We start from the raw sequence: 20,754 nt of genomic DNA, 5'->3' as shown, positions 1-20,754 counted from the left end.
ATCATATGATGACAAAATCTAGTAAATCGATGGGGGTGAAGCAATGTAAATGCATAATTCACAAGTAGTATTAGTGAATATTTAGGATCATGAGTCAACGGTGGAGCTCGTACATCCTTAGCTTTGTTGTCATGTATATGTGATGTATCTGAAAAGTACATTGACCATCACATTCAGCCATATAATTCTTCAAGCTTATTAATCACTGTCGGTTTTATTTTTTAACACGGGTAATTTCAAAGTCATACAAATTTAAAAAATTAATTATTTAAATAATCAAGCATGATATTAAAAGTAATATACGATGGATTCAATTATATAAATTAATAAATTTCAGGATATTTGCAAGATCTATGATTAAATTGAAAAATATTTTACTTATCTAATATGAAGAACATACAGGGTTTGGATTAAATATGGATTCCAACTTTCTATATGAGCAAACACTTATAGTTAATTACATCTAAAGTAAAAAAAAGTACTTAAGATAACACTTGTTTAAGACTAAAATTTTATCTTCAAAAAATTCAAAGTTTAATTTCCACAATTGATCATTATGAATATCAAATAAGAGAGGCACAAAAGTGAAACATTTTATTTTTTGAATGCAATGGAAGAAAATTTGGAGATGTTAAAGATAATGAGAAAATCTATGATATCTTAACTATCATACTGTTTGACTTTAATGATTTGAAAGAAATTTATTTGATGTTTATCATGTCATTTTATTATAAATTTAGGACTTCGATCAAATGATATATAATTATGAGAAAGCCTATGAGGTAAGAATTATGTTATAACTAGATGAACAACCTCATAATCCTAAAATTGAAGGTGAAGCTCACAAAAAGAAGAGAGATCTTATAAATCTAGTTTAAATGAAGAGAAAAAACATAAACAGACAAATTCAATGAACTTATAACCTTGTCTGGAAGGGGCCACCATCTAAACCAAAAAATTGCATTTGAAGTTATTTACCCTATAGGTTTAGATCTAATTCTATTCCTAATGGTCTTATGAAGGTTTTTTTTTTCCTAGTACAATATTTTTCTTTTCTCTAATGATTCTAATTCAAAACTTCATTTTATAGCTTGAACAACTTCTACCAAACCAAAAAATTATGGATGACTTGGATTGTCAAATCTTGATATTATTAATTTGATGTCCAATCCAAATTTTTTTGGAGGTATTTTAATTCTACCTCACTTTTGGAAAAATGGTGTACTACCCATTATGATTTTATTTGGGTTAAACAAAAAATCATAACTTTACATTTTGGAAAGATGTGAGCAAAGTGGCTATCAAAGTTCTTAATTTTTTATAGTTTCAGATCAATTTTAACTATAATATGCTTTTAATTTTTTACCCTTGGTTAAATGAGCATTCAGTTTTTGAGAGATTTGGTCATAATACTTTTAATTGATATAATTTACCTTCTTTTACTTCTAAGAGTGAAGTCGTTTGAGAAAATCTTCGCTCTTTCACAAAGCTAGATTATATTCTAGATTTTGCTTAAGAGCTCAGCATCCTTGTCATTGATGGCAAGTTTATTATGTGTGTGTGTGTGTAACGCCGACAAGGTTAATTGTTGGCAGCATTTGTAAGACTTTAGGGATCACGAGTTCGAGCCTTGCATTGAATTAGTAACATGGGGTTGGTTGTGGGTTCTCCCTCCGACCAATCTTAAAGTTATATATATATATATATATATAATATATATATATATTCTTATGAAGACTTCTCTTCTGTTAGTTGGTGTAATTATATTTGACTCAAGGGTTACTCTTTGAATTTTTTTGTTAAAGCTCAAAAAACTTTACATAATAGCTTGAAATATTGTGACATATTGATATTTAGAAGGATTTTAGCTATTGGAGTTTATGTTCTTTGTCTTAACCATAAAGAGACACATAATCATTTGTTTTTTAAATTTCAATTTTACCGATTTCATTTTAAAAATATGTGTCCTTAAATGTAGTTTTTTAATGTTAAGTGAATGCAACACATTCTTGATTTCATTGATAATTTTTTTCTTTAAAGATTAATAAGAATTTATTCTTGCTTCTTTATCATATAAGAAAGGAACAACACAATCATAAAAAGGTCTTTTATGGATTTGAATGCTTTGATTCAAGATATTCACTATGCTATTAAGATGCTACTTATTAGAAAGTAGAAAGACAACTTGTAACATCTTTCTTCTTTGTTTCTTATATGGAGTTTTGAGGATATTTTGTTTTCTCGTATGCTCTAAAATAAGCAAGTTTTTTTGTTTGTTTGGTTCCTGAACTTAACAGTAAGTCTGTTTGTATGGATCTTGGATAAATCAATTATCTTGACTGATTTTTTGGCAAGTATTAAATGATATTATGTTAAACATGTTGGACCTTAAGCATTTGTGTAGATTCGATTGGATGATTGATTTATTTGGTTGGTTAGAAAATTTCGGCTCTCGTCTTTCTTTCTACCCCTTCACTCTTCCTAGAATAATATCTCTAATATTGAATAGATACTTGTTTCTTAATCTCAGTGATATGTTGTGTGTACATCACTTCGAAGTTATGATGATTTTCATAGATATGCTTACAATGTCTCCAAAATGCGAATTATGATTGATTTTTTTTTTTCTTTTTTGATTTAGGGTGTTAAATATATAAATACATACATGAGAAATTACATAATACTAACATAAGGTTAAATCCAACTTTACACGCAGATGTTTAGGGGACATAAAAATTAAAATTAGGGTTCTAGAAATGTAATTACATAATACTAAAGCGATATGTAGGCTAATTTCTCTTTAAAAGATTACCTTGTCAACCCATCTCTACTTTTTTGTTAAAATAGAAGGGAGATCAATATCTCCTTTCTCCGGTCAACTCCATGCTGTAAACAAAGGTTAAATTCGAATACCATAATAATTATCAAAAATTATTATAAATAAATTAAATGATATAATAATAGCATTTATAATATTTTGAAATAACTTAAAATACAATGTTCAAATTCAATGCCACTTTTTCTCACTTTTAATCTAAATCTGTTCTTTATAACAAACAAATGAAAATAAAATAAAATAAAATAAAATAAAATAAAGCTTGTCACCTGCTTGACTTTAAATGCATAATTCATTCCACAAAAGAATCAGCTTCGGCTTATCAAACTTGTAGCAATAAAACATAATGCATGTAAAAAGAGGACTTTAACAAACAATATCATAACAATTTGCATATGATTAATGATAACAAGATGATTTATACTGAAAGCCAACTACTATACATGTAACTGACAGGTAGAGAAATGGATTCATGTTCCATAAAAGAAACCCAAATTAAGTCATTATTTTAGGCTAAATAGGGCAATTAGGATCGACTAAGCTAAACTACCCATCTCAAAGACAGAAAGGCACAAACCCTAATGAGTCCCCACTACAAAGCAGCTAATCAATAAGTCCACCACAGTACAAGCCATTTAAGCAAAATACTAAACAGCAACAGCTTATATTGTTAGTCTAACATGGTATCATCAACAACCTGAGAGCTACGGATCCCCCAAAAGGATTTGGGCAGCAATCTCTTCTTGGTTGCTGTGAACAGCCAGCCCATATTCTTCTCACAGTGAGCACAATTGGTTATAGTCCAAGCATACCTGCACAATAGAAACACCGAAATCATCAGTTATGCTAGAGTAAATCAAGATGCGCCTGATTGGTAAGAATGGCACGTACCCAGGAAACCAGCTATGCTCCTTAACAGGTGAACCGGCAAGAGCCAGCCCGGTGGCATTTAAGACTGTTATGACTTCATGCACGTAGCCATTGGGGTTGACATAAGCATTGAGAGGCCCGTCACTAGACATTACAACCATATCACTCCGTTTTGCAATTAAAGTCTGCAGATGGGTAACCGATAGTTGAAAAATATTAACATCATTTCGGATCATATAGCAAGAGTTAATGATGCTCATTAGTGTTTGCTTTAATATTATCCAGATAGCATTAATCTGCTGCTAAAATTGAGGTTATGGTACTTTGAATATAACAACTCAGGTAATCAAACTATCATCCAGATTAACTTAATTTTGATTGCTATAACTTGTAAAAAATAAATAATCAAAAGGTAAAATTACCAATGGTTATTCTACAACGCATTTTATAACCAGGAGAATGTTGTAGTAAAACTGCTGTATTGTCTAAACACCACTATTAACCGGACAATATATCATCATCTAACTAACAAGGTTAACCTTACTAACATCCAAAAGCTTGTAAGATTTCTCAATGCCTTGGGACAATTTTCCTCTTATTTAGTATCAAGAAAACATATACAAGAAGTATTTTTAGCATCTACTAACAGTCTAGCATTCCTAAATAAAAATTTCCAAATTTCAATATAGCAAAAAAAAAAAAAAAGCCTAGTTGCGAACCAAATCAACTCTTGCTTTTTCGCATGATTAGGTTAAACGGTGGCATGTCACTTACAGGTGATGTCCTAGTCCATATTTTTTGTTCGTCACAGTGGTGTTAAATTATGACATGATAATTACAATTTATGACCTATTCAAGCCTTTTCCGTTTCTTACCTAACGCGGGTAATTTCCATAAAATTAATTTTAAATTTGTAGTAAAATGGCTTTACCATGAATTATGATATTGAAAACTTGAATGTGAAAAAATTTTTGTTATAACTCAGTATTTAATAAACTTCTATTCAAATCATATTTGTTGTCCTGGTCATAAATCACTTAAGCAAATTTTTGAAATATGTTTACAATTATTATTGTAAATTATCCATATTGTTAAAAAATATTCATGCATTTAACTATTGAAGTTTGATTGGGGCCATACATTTATTTTCAAACAATTAATTTAATGTAGTGATTTACGTAATAAACTATTACCTAAGGTTAAGAAACTAATTCAAATTGATGCAAATTTAAACTCCCCACTTTACATGGGATATCTAACATTATTTTGAAGGGAAAATCAAAGCAAACAATGTCTCCTCTAATTAAATAGGTGATAGGACAGCAAATATCATTTGGAAAAGAGAATTAAGACAACATGGCTTGTGGGATATTTTGAAAAGCAGATTTTTTTGATGGAATGATTATATTAAAAGTTAGAATTTGGCACAAGCATAAAGGCAGGATGATTTCGGCCAATAATGCAAGGCTGCACCTTTGGTAGCGAATTAAGAATATCATCTGCTGGTATTCTAAATATTGCAACCAGCGGATGGATGGAGATGTGATTAAAGGAATTATAATGATTTGGTATCTGCGACTTATCAAGGCATTTCTTATCATTCATAGATGTTTTTTTTTTACTTTTTGATTGTAAAAGGAGAATTTTTATTTTGAAAAAGAGTTTTAAGGCATATACAAAAATTAATCAATTTATTTTCTAAAAAAATTTTTAGTTGTTATTTCTTTTAGCATTATAAGCGTTAACTCTTTGAGAAAGTGGAAAAAAAAATTCTAGGAGAGATTCTTTCCTTGTACGATCATGATTTCACAATTTTGCAGAATTTTTTTTAATGTATTTTTAAAGTAAGCCAAATGCTTCTAAAGTGAATTTGGAATACCCTAGAATACATATTTTTTTATAAATTTTGTCACGACCTAACCTAGAGCCTGAAATTAACCAAAACAAAAGCAGACGGTCGGAGAGTGAACACAGATTTTCTATGTTCGTCTACAATTTAACATATGAAATAGCCACTAATCAAAATAAATTAAAATACTATATTTAAAATTAATTCGTTACTAGATGTCCGCATCTTCTATGAAAATTATCTCTTCTAATGATCATTGTTAATCACTTAATTAATCCGAAAAGTTAGTCTAAATAACAATGAGCCAAAGAAGCAAGTGAACACTCATACTTATAAACTACAATAATACAAGAGAAAAAGAAACAATATGCATGTCAGTCAAACTCTTAATAAATCAATAAAAATATTTAATACAATAAAAATAACTTTATTATATGAATAACATATCAATATTATTCTAAGTCTGTACACCAGTCACAAAAACACCGTCTAAAAATTATGTCTATTAAGACAAATCAATATCAATATCAATTTTCATATACGTGCACGAGTACCTTTGGAGAGTTCTTGAGAAGAAAGATGTTGATATGACTTATATTCAAGTCATTAAGGATATGTATACTAGAGTCGTTACTTGAGTTTGAACTGAAGGAGGATTGACCAAATATTTTCCTATTTCTGTTGGAGTACATTCTACATTGGAGAAATTTGAGCATAAAGTGCGAGCTCCAATTACAGGAACAACATGCGATTGAGGTCTTACTCAAAAGCATCCAAGGGTCGATAGCTTTCATGCTCAAAGGACTCACCATCAAGTCATTTAAAAAGCTACTCAGCAAAGCCAGTAGCCTACAAGAGAAGATTAAGCATACAGAGCCTTCTAAAAAGATTGAAAGGCTTAGAGCAACAAAGACATTCAAAAAGAAGTCCAGAACGGTGGCAACGGTAGACAAGAGCAAGCAACCCATGCGGATTCAGGCCGAGCTATCTCAGCGGTATGCACAACAGCCACAACAATATGTTCAGTAGCCACCGTAGTATGTTCAACAACCTCAACAGTATGTTCGGCACTGCAATATGTCTAACATGTACAACAATACGGTCAACAATACAACTAACATGGTCAACAATCATTCCAGCAAAGACCTTACAAAGCAGATAGAGGACAAGGTCCGACGATGTCTACTCGGCTGAACAGAGTGTATTCTTTTAAGGATGACGCAGTGGCGAAGATGTTCATAAATCTAATCAAGAAACCGGAGTTCAGATTGCCTGAGTCAAAGAAACCGGAGGAAGCTAATAAGAAAGATCAGCCTAATTATTGCCCATACCACAAATTACTTGGACACACCATAGAGGGTTGCTTCAGCTTCAAAGATTGGCTCGAGAGAAATTTTGAAAAAGAAAATATAAAAATTTTGAAAGAATATTTAAAAGAACCTGAAAGAGGTTCTGTAAAAATGATTCTGGCCGAGCCAATCTCTCTGATAGATCCATACACAGCGGACGATGGATGGTGCACAGTTTGGACTAGACCTTCCAAGAAGATACTAGATCAGATTCAAATTGCGTCAGCATAAGCTTCAGCTCAGAGTCTGCAACCTGCCAAGCCAGTGATAGCTATTGCGCCAAAGAGGCCACCACAGCGGGAGATGAAGTAGAACGAGGTCGTGAGCAAAACGAAGGTCGATAGCTCGCAAAGTAGAGCAAGGGCTGCCACTGTTAGATTGGTTGTGTCGAAATTGGGGGAAATGCCCCACGAATCCCTGAATTTGTACGATTATCTCTGTCCCTCTGGGATCTTATAATTCAGAGATTTACGATTTCGGCTACGTTTTGACTGTTTCTAGTGATGATGTAACTAACCACAACCAATTTAACCCGTATTTTGATTCCCAAAACAATCCTCAAATCATACGAAATCCCGACATACCTCCATGAAGGTGAAGGGGACAACAACAACACCAACTACGACAGTTCGGGAAGCGAGGAATTGGTCCTCTAATGTAAAGGAGCACATATTGTCATTAACTTGGACTTTTCTAATTTAGAATCAACACCAAAGTAGTCAGTTAAAGTGTCAGAAGAGATAATGGAGGTATATTTGAGAGAGAAAAAGTGTTACCCCTGAGAACGGCTTCGATGGAAAAAAGAAAACAAGCGGTTACTCGGGAGGAGCCACCTCCGACAATGGAAGAGACACATGCTCAACAGAAAACTAGAAGTTTAGACAAAGTAGATTACAACGTACTAGCTCATGGAAGAGACACATGCTCAAGGTCGTCGCCCGATACAACGTAAATTCTCCTATATTTCAGATTATTTGTATGATCGTGTCACGCAAATATAAACTCTAAATAATAAAACTAGCAGGATGAAACATTAAATAACATCTTCTCAAAATTGAAGTCAAACAATAGGATAATTTGAGAAGTCACCGAGGCTCTCCTCGAGATCCGTGACAACCTGTACTTTTATTTCATTTTGACTCCAAAAATAAATGTTCCCATTTGGTCCTTTTCCTATTTGACTTTTCTATGTCCAATCTCGAAAACCTTAAACTTTGATTCATGAAAATAGATACCTCTGATCATCATCGAGAGTTCTCTTAAGTGACTTCAGTCATTTGAGAGATAATTACATTCTTAAGTGACTTCAGTCATTTGAGAGATAATTAACTATAGGGGCTTGCCTCAATAGGGAGCTTTAAAAACCTAAGTAAGATAAATCTTATCTAATTTTTAATATCATGTAGGAGAGTTTGTCGGTCAAAATAAAAATTTAGCAGACCGAAACAGATGTCATGAATTCATTAATTTATTTAATCAAGTGTCACCATCAAGTAATGTGTCTATTTCTTGGGATAGGTGTGTTACTTGCGGTGTTATGCTCATTTACTTAAACTATTAAATGAATGATATCCATCCAGTCTCATTCAAAAAAATTAAAATATTATTTTCAAAAAATCAATATATATATATATATATATATCAAATTAAATCAAAAGTAAATTTTATATTTTTTGAAAGAAGAATATTTTAGCGGCTGACAGGGTTCATCGAATCCTCCAACAAAAAGGAATATCGGCTAAGGTTTGTTGTTCACTGGTCACAATTCCCACACTGTTGCAGTTTATACAGATGCTGATTGAGCCAAGTCCATCCATGATAAACAATCTACCACATGTTATTGCTTGATTATATGAGGGAATCTTGTCACTTGAAAAGGTAAAAAAAAATCTGTGGTTGCCTATAATAATGCTAAAGCCGAATTTCGATCAATGGCTTTGGCAGCGTGTGAAGACGTCTAGTTGCACATTATGCTTATTGAGTTACATATGCTAGTCACAGCTCCTTTGCAATTGTTTTGTGACTACAAAGTCTACATTAGCATTGCTCATAATACGGTCCAACATGATCGTACCAAGCATGTGAATATTGACCGTCACTTTATCAAGGAGAATTTTATTCCAGAGAGATTTGTGTTCCATTTGTTTCATTCACTAGACAACTGGCTGATATTCTCACAAAAAAATCTTTCTCGTTTGTTGTTTGAAGATTTCAAATTCAAATTGAACATGATTAACATCTATGATTCAATTTGAAGGGGAGTATTAAAAGTTATTTGTATTTATTTCTTTCCTTTTCAAATATTTCCTAATTTATGTATTTCCTTGTTTATGTCTTTTGTTTTATCTCTAGGTAGTTATTTAGAATTAATTTAATCCCAGAAATTTGTATATTATGTCTTTCCTATTTTATAACTATTGTATCTTATATTTATCTCCCTTCTGATATCAATAAAATTATTCCACTGAATTTCTACACAAATCATATAATAGGTCTTTGTTCTACTATTTAAAAACCTTTATCTTCTAAATACATCAAATTTGTTCTAAGTTTTCAATGATTTCAGTGGATACCTCATTGATTAGAACTATATGATCTACAAAAAACACGCACTAAGATGTCTAACTTTTAATAATGAAAGTTTCTCCACAAAAAAAAAAAAAAAAAAAATATATGGAATAAATCTTGATTCTTAATGTAAGCCTACAAAAATTAATAATTCTTTGGCCAAGAAAAATTATTAATACTAAGTAACGCTCAATTAAATGTGCAAAATAATATCAAAACATAATTAGCATAAGCCTTTCGAAATAAAATACACCAAATTAATTTCAATGTACATTATTTGCATTCTTAAGATCAATAAAAATTATATGAATATCCCTTCTGTATTCTATATACATCCCCATTAGTTGTACCAAAATAGCTTCCATAGATGATCTTTCTGGCATTAAACCAATTGATTCTTTCAAATTGATTCTGCTAAGTTTAGGAACTGTTATTCACTCCCACACTCCAATGCATGACTTATGAGTTTGATTCCTCTATAATTAAAATCACATTGCTCTTAATGACTGGCAACAAAATGCTTTTTCTCCAACCATCTGGCGCTCTCAATGTTCTCCAAAGTCTATTATAAGGATTTTTAAAACAAATCAATATAATATCTTCTACAACTCGTTAAATCTCAACAAGTATCTCATATGAATCTAAAACCTTACCTTTAAGCATCTTTTTTAGATCCAACGCAACACCTCTTTGTTAGATCAGACTACAATATACTCCACTATAATTTTTTGTTATTCTCTTTTAAAAAAATTTTTTTCTTAAAATTCACATTTAGTAGTTTCTCAAACAACATTCATCTTTCTTTTGAGTCCTGTCTTTAAATGAGATCACATTAACTTCATTTTAAAAGCGTCTAACTTAGATCAAAATCTCAATAGATTTCCATAACATTTAACATAAAATTTTATCAAAGCTCATTTTCTCCTTTGTACTAATACTGTAATATAAATACTAAATACCAGGGAATTTAACTTTATTCACAACCCTCTTTACAGCCAAATTTCTCATTAATTTTATAAGTCCAAGTAAATGATAAATTTGTCACATCAAAAAATAACTTTTCCCAAACATGAAAACAAAAAATTGCTCATGATTTCAAAGTAGCACAGTTATTGCAAGATCATAAGCTATTGTGAAATCAAACATAGCTTCTTCCGTTATATTTCTATATCCTACTCCAAAACCATCATGAATTATCTCATAAACCATCCTACTGAAGTTATATGCTCGATTGAATCACCTCTAATAATTATCCTTTGAGTAAGGATACACTGTAGCAGTTCATTCATTTCTACCAAAATTTATTGATTTTTTTAACTCTCCACTTATCTAACTTGAGGAGCACAAGCATTGATTGTATTCAAATACAATAAACAATAATTAACTTACTAGTAATCACCATATTACTAAATCTATTAAACTCAATAATTTTATCTTTCAACTATGTATTTTATAAATAGTCCAATTTTATTACTATTGTTAGTATTTCCAACATGCATTAGCTTACAATCTTCCCTAAAATCAATGGAGCCTTATCCTTTCCATTTAATTTTTTTTAAACAAACAATATTTATTCAACTTTTCCACTAAGACTATTTTTTTCAATTGAAACCTCACAAATTTCATCTAGCAAATCAAATGTAAAATTTAGAACTAGTTCATCCTTCTTAAAATAACCGGGATCATGTTAATTTATAATACATCACATATGAGTGATGTTCTAAACCACACATTCTTACAGTCCATGAAAAATGGATCAAGTTATGGTGCCCCACTTACTACTACTCACCCTACAAACTGTATTTGTTCGTCACTTGAGAGGAATACCCCAAAACTAATAAGAGTCATTTCAATATACTTAACAAGTGTTTTACGATTGACTATTAATCAAATAACAACACTCAAATTTTTTCATCTAAGCTAAGATTGAGTAGAGGGAATAATTAAAAAAACACAAAATACTACAAATAATAGTAGTAGTAGTTATAATAGTGGTAGTAAAATAATAGAAATAACACAAATAACAATAAATTTTCATAAAAGTGTTGATATTGGCAGCAAAAAACCAAAATAGAGTAAACAATAAAGGAATGGGCAACATGGATGATTGTTATACGAAAGAACCCACTAGTCATCAAAAGAAAAATACAAGGCAATTCAAATGTCGCAAACAATGTCTTATCTAACTAAATCAACAAGCCCAATGATGCCTATAATAAAAAATAAGTTGACTCCAAAAAGCAACCTCTAAAAATGAATATAAATGAAGGAATTCAGAAAATTAAATATACATGTCTAACACATTTAAATGTGTATCCATAGTTTATTTGAAATGACACCTAATATATCAGGAATAGAAATCCTAAATCATAAATGCCTTCTACATCAAGAAAGTTTTCAACCACCCAAGACAAACCGATTCTCTGGCCTATTTATTCTTCCAAATGACTTCAGCCATAAAGCTTACAAATCAAAATACATAGTATATACAATATGTAGGTATGTGATGATGTACTGTGTGTGTATTTATATGTGCATGCATCCACCTGTATGCATATAAACGGTATAACTTAAATAAATATGATGCATTAAACACGAGCATTAGTATATATGTACACAAGGAGTATGCAGAAATATTTGTATGATGCATGCATGAACTTGTGTATGCAGGTACAAGTATGAATGTGCAACTGTCAGTAATGCATGAATGATTCTATTGCTCATTCAAGCTACAGTAGAGATAGAGTTTTCATCATCTTGATTCCTTCTTCCAAATATTTTAGTCAAAGCTCACACCTGACAAATCGAGATTGCAATCTAAATCTATATGCAAAAGCGTGTAAGATTTATTCTAGAACTTTCATGGAACTAGCATTTCCATCCTTTTTTCTTCTGGAGAAGCTCACACTTGGAGCTTCAACATGTAAATGAAATGTAATGATTCTAATCCTTATATCTGAAATTACAAAGCGTCAAAATATTGATTGATTAATATTTCAGCTGTAAATAGCGTGCATTCAGCCATTAACAAATGTCTAACAAAAGATGATCAAAATGGTCAAGCAACCTTGTAAAGTTCACAAAACAGCCCATTTTCAACACTGCAAAAATAGGCCATTGTTATTCCAGGTTCATAATAAATAAATAATCTTCTATGCAATATATGTAACATTAGGGCTCGTGCAGATTTCACAGTCAAAATGTGACAACACACATTTTGAGAACTGAACGAATTTTACTAATATAGCCCGAGTCATATTAATAGTAAGAGAACTACTGTGATAAAAAAAATAGTTCATTAATAGCCATTTCATTGTTGACGTTTATCAATGATTTTTTTCCTTTAAACTCAACACTGAGCCAAATTGTCATAAAAAATATGCTAGCTCGTCATCAATACTTTTATACTGCAATAGTCCGGATACAATAATTAATTAACCAAAAAAATAAATTCTAGTACAATAATAGCAATAGAAATAGAATAAAACGAACACATTGAATCACGAATCATGCCATGTTACTAAATAAAATGTTAATTTTCGCACAAGCAAAAACATCTTGAAGGAATCCTCTAGCCACTATTGAGAAAATAGTTTTTTTTTCCTCAAATATTTTTCCATAATAATGACATTAATTCGAGAAGCTCCGGAAGTTTAATGTGAAGAGAATATTTATTTCCCCACTAATTAATATAAAAAATATCAAATTACTATATTCCATGAAAATTTGTTTGTCAATCAAGTGCATAAAATTTCATTAATGAATGGCATAAACGGAAACACCTAAAACAATGATTAGATTGCTCAACTTTGACACAGAGGTATAGGATTCCAAATTATACAAATAGCTTAGCACTAACGGAGGGCACACTAACATGCATCAAATTCTCCCTAGGTCCTGTACTCGCAACAGCCTCGAGCATTGTGCGTGTGCTTGTAACCAAGGAATGCCTAAATACTATAATAAGACATTCTTCAGATTTATTATCAATTTTTCAGCTTGAGCTAATTTTTACGATCAAATAATGTTTAGAATAAGACAAACATGCTAATGCAATAAAGCAATATCCAATATTCACGCATGCTTATGTAGAAGCAATGCATCCATCCGCCTGCACCAAAACAACCATAGAAACGTAATATCACGCATGCTTTGTGAATATGGTGCATCTACGCTAAAACCCAAACAAATATAACCTACCGTCATATTTTGTATGCTGCAAATGAATATTGTTTGAATGAGCAAAAGCAGAAATAATACAAGAAAAAAAATGTTGTAACACTGACAAATATATCAAACACAATTATTACAATTGAAAGTAAGCATATAATTAAGAATGACCTGATATTAAAATTTCCTTTCCAAAAAAAATGAAAAAATTGCATCAGATATCACCTAATGAAATACCTGATCAGACAATCATGATTCATGAGCATCAAAATGAAACATATGAGTACTTGATGAAATATTAACACATCACAAGCTTTTAGAAGTATGAAAATGACTTTCAAACCCACTTTAGTTTTGTCCCCAACATCACCTGGAACCCAACGTGCATGTATGGGCACACTGTAGAATCCATGTTATGCTCTGGGTGGTGTTCAGCATGCATGGGGTTAAGAATCACTGATCTACAAGTATTCCTTCTTCATAAATTAGTTTTGAAGACTAGTTCTGACCATTGACCCTCAAGTTTGGTGTAATAGCAAATTTTTGAGAAATTGAAGAAAATTTTTGGCGACTTAAATTGTACTTCAATTTTTGCACCCCTAAGATTTCAATCGAAACAAGTTTAGAAATTTTTACACAATAAATCAATCAATTCTATTTAATCACTGTATGCAAATTATGAATGGATTGGAAGATATAAAAGTTTGAAGTTATATATTTAATTAACCCAATTAGTCCTTTAATTAACTCTCTCTCGACCAATTACGCCGCTTTTATTTCCTTCGTTCAGTTGAAGGAGTCTTGAGCTTCGAATGTTCCTCCCGATTTTCTCTTCCGACTCCTGTTCGCTCCTCTCACTCTCTCGATCCCGCTCCCTGTCACTTTCTCACGCGGCTGAAGCAGGTGTGAGGGAGCTGCGACCCTTGCTACAGTGCAAGGGCCGTGGGCAACAAACAGTCGAGCGGCACATAGAAAGCCACGGGATGCGGTTTAGGGCTCTAGGGTAATATTTTTGTAAGTGTGAATCTCTTTTTCATAAAATTTAAGGCAATCCTTTTCTTCCTCGCACTTTCATTTTGAGTTTTGCCTCCTTCTTCGTGCCTTTTTTCCTTTTCAGTAGTCGTCGGAGGCGCCGATTGTGTCGAAAAAGTCTTTGGCGAGCTTCCATAAGGGTTCTAGCACGAAATCAGCTAGGAAAGGTATGGTTGGAGGTGATGGAATGCAAATTTGGTAGCTTTTGAGAAGAGCTGGTCATCGAGAAAGTCGTTTAAGATATGTTTTGGCAAATTAATCATATTTTGAGCTAAATTGCATAATGAACTTATATATGAATCTCTAATTCGTTTAAGATTCCAAGCTATTTATCTGAAGCAACAAGTTGGGAGCAAGTGTGTAGAAGCAAGAAGTTGAGAGCAAGTGTGTAGAAGATCGTCGTAGAACGACTCCATAAAGTTCAGGTAGCAAATTCATATGCTAATTTAAGAAAAATAATTTAATTTACGAAAATAATTTTAATCTTAAGTTTAATATTATGTATTATAAACTATTAAGCTCAACATGAAGATCACCGCAACCTCAAGTTAACCATCGAAGATTAAGAGTTTAGGAATGACAACTGATGTAAGTAATTATATTTCTAAATTTCAGTAATTTTCTTTATTTCAGAATGTATGTTGATTTATATGTATACTTTAATTTAGTTAGATTTATACTGCAGTAAATTCTTCATATTATTAGATATGAAAGATATGCATGATAAACATAGTAAGAAAAAATGTGCATGATAAGCATAGTAGAAAAAAATATGCATGCATAAAAGATATTCATGAGATGAATGATATTTGGATTGATATTTTATGCAAAACATGTAAGATAGACATGCAGAAAAGACCAACATATTATATGATTTCTTATAGATTTGCAACATACAAATTGAATTCTTCTCATTGAATTACTGTAATTTAGAAGTGTGATTACTCCTGAGTTATCTTTAAATAACTCATTACTCATTATGTTGTTTTAATATATTTTTAAGTTTTAAACATTTGAACAAAATGAATAAAAGTGGAGCAAATGCATACAAGAGGCGAGAACAACAACAAAAAAGGTACAATTTCTATTAGTTAATTTTAATTTATTTCTTTAGTGGTTCTTTCATGTATTGTTTTAAATATTAAATTGTTAGTGATAGAGTTAGAATAATGGAGAATTGATTTCCATCGTCCGACTGTCCGTTCCCGTCTTGGTTAACTCCAAGTCCCGGGTCGGGTCGCGACATCTGGTCAGTAGAAAAATAAATAAAAGCAAATGCTCAGAAAAAACACTTTTATCTTCAGATAAAAATGTACTTACCAGACAACTTTTGCAGCGTATATGATTAAAAGACTCGAGCAACTGAATCTCCCTGCGCAATCTATATGAGAACCCATCAATCTCTAAGAGTTCTTGCCTGGTAGATTCAGAGACAGGAAGTTTGCTGCCAATATGAAATGACAGAATATCAGGCTTCCTGATGTAATCATCGAGATTTGGAGCTCCAACTATTTTCTTCCACAATTCTGTGGCGAACAAAGAGAAATCATTGTCATAATAAGCAAATAAAATATTGAAAGAGGATCAGATCAAATTTATCAAGTAATGGTTCAATTTCACATCTTTCTAATTCATCCAACGGTGTCAATTTGATTATTGAGCCTAAATACAATAAACAATGTTCAATAAACTAAGGCTTCAATCCATAATTGCATTTTTGGGTATTTTATGCTAATGTTTACAATTCAAAAAAACCATAACAGTTAGCTGCTGCACTGACGTTCTGAAAGACTTGTCTGCCAACTGTAAGCTGGTTTACAGGCACTTCAGACAAAAGACGGTCAAAATCAAATTTGCTTATTTTCCTTCAGTCGGATGATGGCCCCGAGACCTAAAATGAACCCCAAAAATATTACGAGGTCAAATCATAGTATTCTAATGATTGATACTTCATAACTCAATCCAAACTTTTATAGCATAAAATCATTTGACGTTAAGCTAGTATAGTGTTTTATTATGCAAGAATAATTGTTTTTTCTAAACGTTCGCAATGGAGATGAATAGGTTGCCCCATCACGTAAGGCTCAATTACAAAGATCAGTTTCTTAAGAAAATAAAGAAATAAACAAATATGGGTAGCGTAACTATTGACATAGATGGACATCCATATTATTGTCGGTAGCTAAAAAGTTTGGGGAGGTTGCCCGTTAGAAGTTGTCGGTCGCTGGAAGTGAAGTCCTGTCGCCCGCTTCGGAAGGACGTTTTAATTTACATATAATTTTAGAAAAATATGAAATCAAACTGACCTCATATTTTCCGCAGTTTAAATGAAAGATCGCTCTACCTCAAATCCTGTATCTATCCTGAGGGATGAACACAAGACTTGAGGATGAGGCTCGATCAAATAAACTAAGAAATATATGACATCCGTTTGGTCTGCGAAACCGTTTTATTTGCCGACAAGTTCCCCTATTTAATACAAAGAATTAAATAGGGTTTATTTTAGGCTGGGTTTGGAAAAGCTTCCTATAAGGGCAAGCCTCTATAGTTAATTACATTTTAAATAACCGAAGTCACCTAAGAAAACTCTCGATAAAAATCAGGGAATACTATTTTCAAAGCAGTAAAAAAGATATGACTTTTCAACGAAATCGGACGAAGAGGTGTGAAAGAGGAAAGACTCAAATCTGGAATATTGTTGAGGAATCCAAATGAAGAGAAACTAGGGGAGGCCACAGACCCGGAGACGAACCTCGGTGGTTTCCCAGTCTATCCTATGGTTGGGCTTCAGTTTCGAGAAGAAATTATTAAAAGGTTTCATCCTGCAAATTTTATTTAATTAGGTCTTATATTTGCGTGACATGGTCACACAAATCGCCTAAAAGATACGAGAGTTTATGTCGTATCGGACGACAACCTCGGAACCTAGAACGAGTTAGGGCTTAAATCGTACAGCAGAGTTATACGAATGCCTAAAGAAAAAGGTGGAGGACTTATGTTGCGCTAGACAAACAACCTCGAAATCCTATGAATTGTTGTTTAATTTCTAGGAAAAGAAATAGTTTTGCTGGGGAAGACGTGTTATGTTGTTGAAGATATCCGTGCTGCCCACCGCACTAGCTCCAAGCTCCCCGACATGACGAGTTTACGTTTTCTAAGGTGTTCAGTTATAGTGTCAAATCAAACGACCCTATATTTGTAGTCCTCTAAACATACTATAAAGAAAGGAAACATGTTTGAAGCTATATAATATAAAGCGTTCAATGCAGGAATAAACAATAGAATGCACGTGGAACAGAAACAGGTAGAAACATGAGCAGTATGACATGCTATACAGGAAGAACAGTAGGAGGTAGAAACAAGACAAATATAACATGTTGTACAGTACGGTAGCAGATAGAAACAAAAAAATTAGGTGCTGTAAAATGTAAAGCAAACCTGTACGCCCGTGAATCCGATGTTCCTTAAGTATAGCAAGCCTAAATGCATCTCAAAAAAGCAAAGTCCGGAAGAAAACGTCATCCAGGAAGTCCGAGGAAAAGCGGAAAACTCGAGAAAATCAACGAAAAAAGACTCAAGTAAAAGAAAATCCTCAAAACTCCTGGGGAAATCCCGAAAGGAAGAAAAAGTAACACGAGTGCCCTGTCCCAAAGCTTCGATAAAACAAAAAAAAGATTCGGATGAGGGGGACCGCAAGCACTCGTATGGGACTAGGCTCAGCTGTACATTTATTCTCGAGGGTCCACGAAGGCTACTCGGTCACCCGAATGTATAGAACCCGCCACTCGTCTAGAAGGGTGGCTTGAACTAGAAGGGTGTCTTGAACTTCACTCAGAAGGCTATCTCCCAACCTAAACAGGTATTCGTCGGGTGGACAACCAGCTTTAAAGTATATTTTATGTTTTTTGATATGCATACAAATTTTAAACATGCAAAGAAGAGTTATCAATTTTGCTTCGTAGCAAAATATGTTTTGGTTTGAAAATGGTTTATCAAAACTTATCTTTTTTTTTTAAGAAATTTTTGTTGAAATTTTTGTTGTCCACCGAGTCGATTACGCTGTCAAGCGTAGGACTGCCAACAACCTGAGGAGGTGCAAGCCGACTATCGCTAGACTTATGTCGGTGAAGGATACCATATCCTATTGTTCATCAAATGACTGGATCTTGATGTTATAGGATAGGGCATCTTTCTGCTCTATCTTCGGTGTGCCTTTATCATCAACACCGTACGCCCCAAAACGACCACTTGCGACCTTGCTTGATGGTTTCACGTATAGCAAAAGGCCATACTTGGACACTTATGCAAAGGGCATAAGCATTGAAAACCGAACTAAGAAGCAAGGAAAGAAAAGAACAAAAAATGGGGTGAGAGAAATGAGGCACTAATCCATCTAAAACACCGAAAAGGAGAATAAATCAGTCCTCAAAGCTCGCATCGAGAAGACCTAAAAAGTAGGGCCCAAGGTCTTTTCCAACAAACATAAAGGACAAACTCACTCTAATTTTCCCAAACCCCAAAGACATAGGATTGATCAAGTCCACCAAGTGCTATCCAAAATGAGGTTTAAAATCTCCTAAACTTCAAAAGGAAGTGACCCCGGGGAAACCACCACTGATATTTCCAAACTCATGCCAAAATCAAAATTCTTCAACTTTCAAATTAATAGATAGCCTCATGCATTAAATAAGCACAAAACCCTCCCATAAAACCACATAAACGCTCACGATCAGGGTCAATAGAGAGGAGGAGGCAGCCACCAAGGCTCTCGGCCAAGGCTAAGAACGGGGACAAAAGAGGTTCACGGCTAAAGCAAGGGACAACTGCCAAGACCCAAAAAAGGGCAGCCCAAGTGACAACAAGTAAGGCCTACGGTTAAGACAAGAAAGAGCCCAGAAAAGAATTGTTAGAGCTCACGGTTTAAGGCAGCAAAGAGCAGCTGCAAAAGCCCACGAACAGAGGCTATCCAAAGCACAAGTAGGGCCCACGGCAACCCAAAGCACAAAGGGGCCACGACTAAGGCAAACAAAAGAACCACCAATGGCTACTATGCTTCCCTGACAAACACGAAAGGATAACTAAAGTAATTATAATTTTTGGGATGACAGGGATGGCAAACTTGATCCACCCACCAATAACATTCAAGCCAATCAAGCTTAGCAAGAAGGACCAAATCACACTCAACGACCTACAATAGGTCTCACGGGTAGGAATAGGAATCAGAGCTAGCAATACCACCTCCAAACAACTTCTCGGGCAAGGGCTGAACAAAGCAAACACAACCCCCCAACGAGAGCCAAACCGAGTCCAGCAGAGGCCAAACACGAGAGCTCTTAAAGCTAGGAAAAGAGACTTAACACCTCAATAAAAGTCAAGACTCAAGTCTCCACAAAAATCAACATCCCATACTCCTGAAATGAAAACCGAGCACCAACAAAAGCCCAAAGCCGAGCCATTCAAGGCCCAAAACCGAGCCCAACAATATTAAAATCCAGACTCTCATAAAGCATTAAAGAACCAACCATTTCAAACCCAAAACCGTGACTCCAAATCAAGTCAAAACCGAGCCCAGCAGGGGCCAAAACCGAGCCCTATCACGTTAAAGATCTAGCCATTTCAAGCCCAAAACCGAGACTTCAAACCAAGTCAAAACCGAGCTCAGCAGGGACAAACAAGACCCAAATGTTGATACAAATTCAAGCTATAACAGAAATTAAAGTTCCAACCACCTATAGGTAAAACCGAGTCATCCAAAGCCAAGGAACAACCTGCATGTCTAAACATTCCAAGCATACAATGATTCCAACAGATTTTTTGAGCAGAGGAGACGCCTCACGAGGAGCCAAACCAAGCTCTCAGAACAAGCTACAACACTTTCCAAATTAAATAGATTTTCTCATAGCATACATTTCAAGCCAGGGAAAGCCACAGGGAGCCAAAACCGAGCCCGCAAACATGTATAAAACAGTAAAATACACTCCCTAACATTCATGAAAGGCCAAATAACCTCTTTAATATTTCATGCTAAATGAAAATAAGTGAAAAGCTTCATAATACTCATCCCAACATGCTTGCAAGAG

The 20,754-nt window shown here is 33.5% G+C and overlaps 1 protein-coding gene across 3 annotated transcripts in view; it reads right to left on the bottom strand.

Annotated features, from left to right (window-relative positions):
• Positions 1 to 3,235: 3,235 nt before the first annotated feature.
• Positions 3,236 to 20,754, bottom strand: part of LOC110034109 — a 62,610-nt gene continuing 45,091 nt past the window's right edge. For all 3 annotated transcript variants that reach the window (XM_020738371.1, XM_020738372.1, XM_020738373.1), the window contains exons 8-10: positions 15,995 to 16,200; positions 3,728 to 3,891; positions 3,236 to 3,648 (exon numbers count right to left, since the gene is read on the bottom strand). In XM_020738371.1, coding sequence (XP_020594030.1) covers positions 3,507 to 3,648; positions 3,728 to 3,891; positions 15,995 to 16,200 — 512 coding nt within the window. In that variant the 3' untranslated portion in view covers positions 3,236 to 3,506. The remainder of the gene's footprint in view (positions 3,649 to 3,727; positions 3,892 to 15,994; positions 16,201 to 20,754) is intronic.

The sequence above is a fragment of the Phalaenopsis equestris genome, unplaced genomic scaffold (genome assembly GCF_001263595.1).
Source record: "Phalaenopsis equestris unplaced genomic scaffold, ASM126359v1 Scaffold001345, whole genome shotgun sequence".
Taxonomy (NCBI): Eukaryota; Viridiplantae; Streptophyta; class Magnoliopsida; order Asparagales; family Orchidaceae; genus Phalaenopsis; species Phalaenopsis equestris.
The sequence above is the reverse complement of the archived record's forward strand: the minus strand, read 5'-3'. Positions and strand labels throughout refer to the sequence as shown.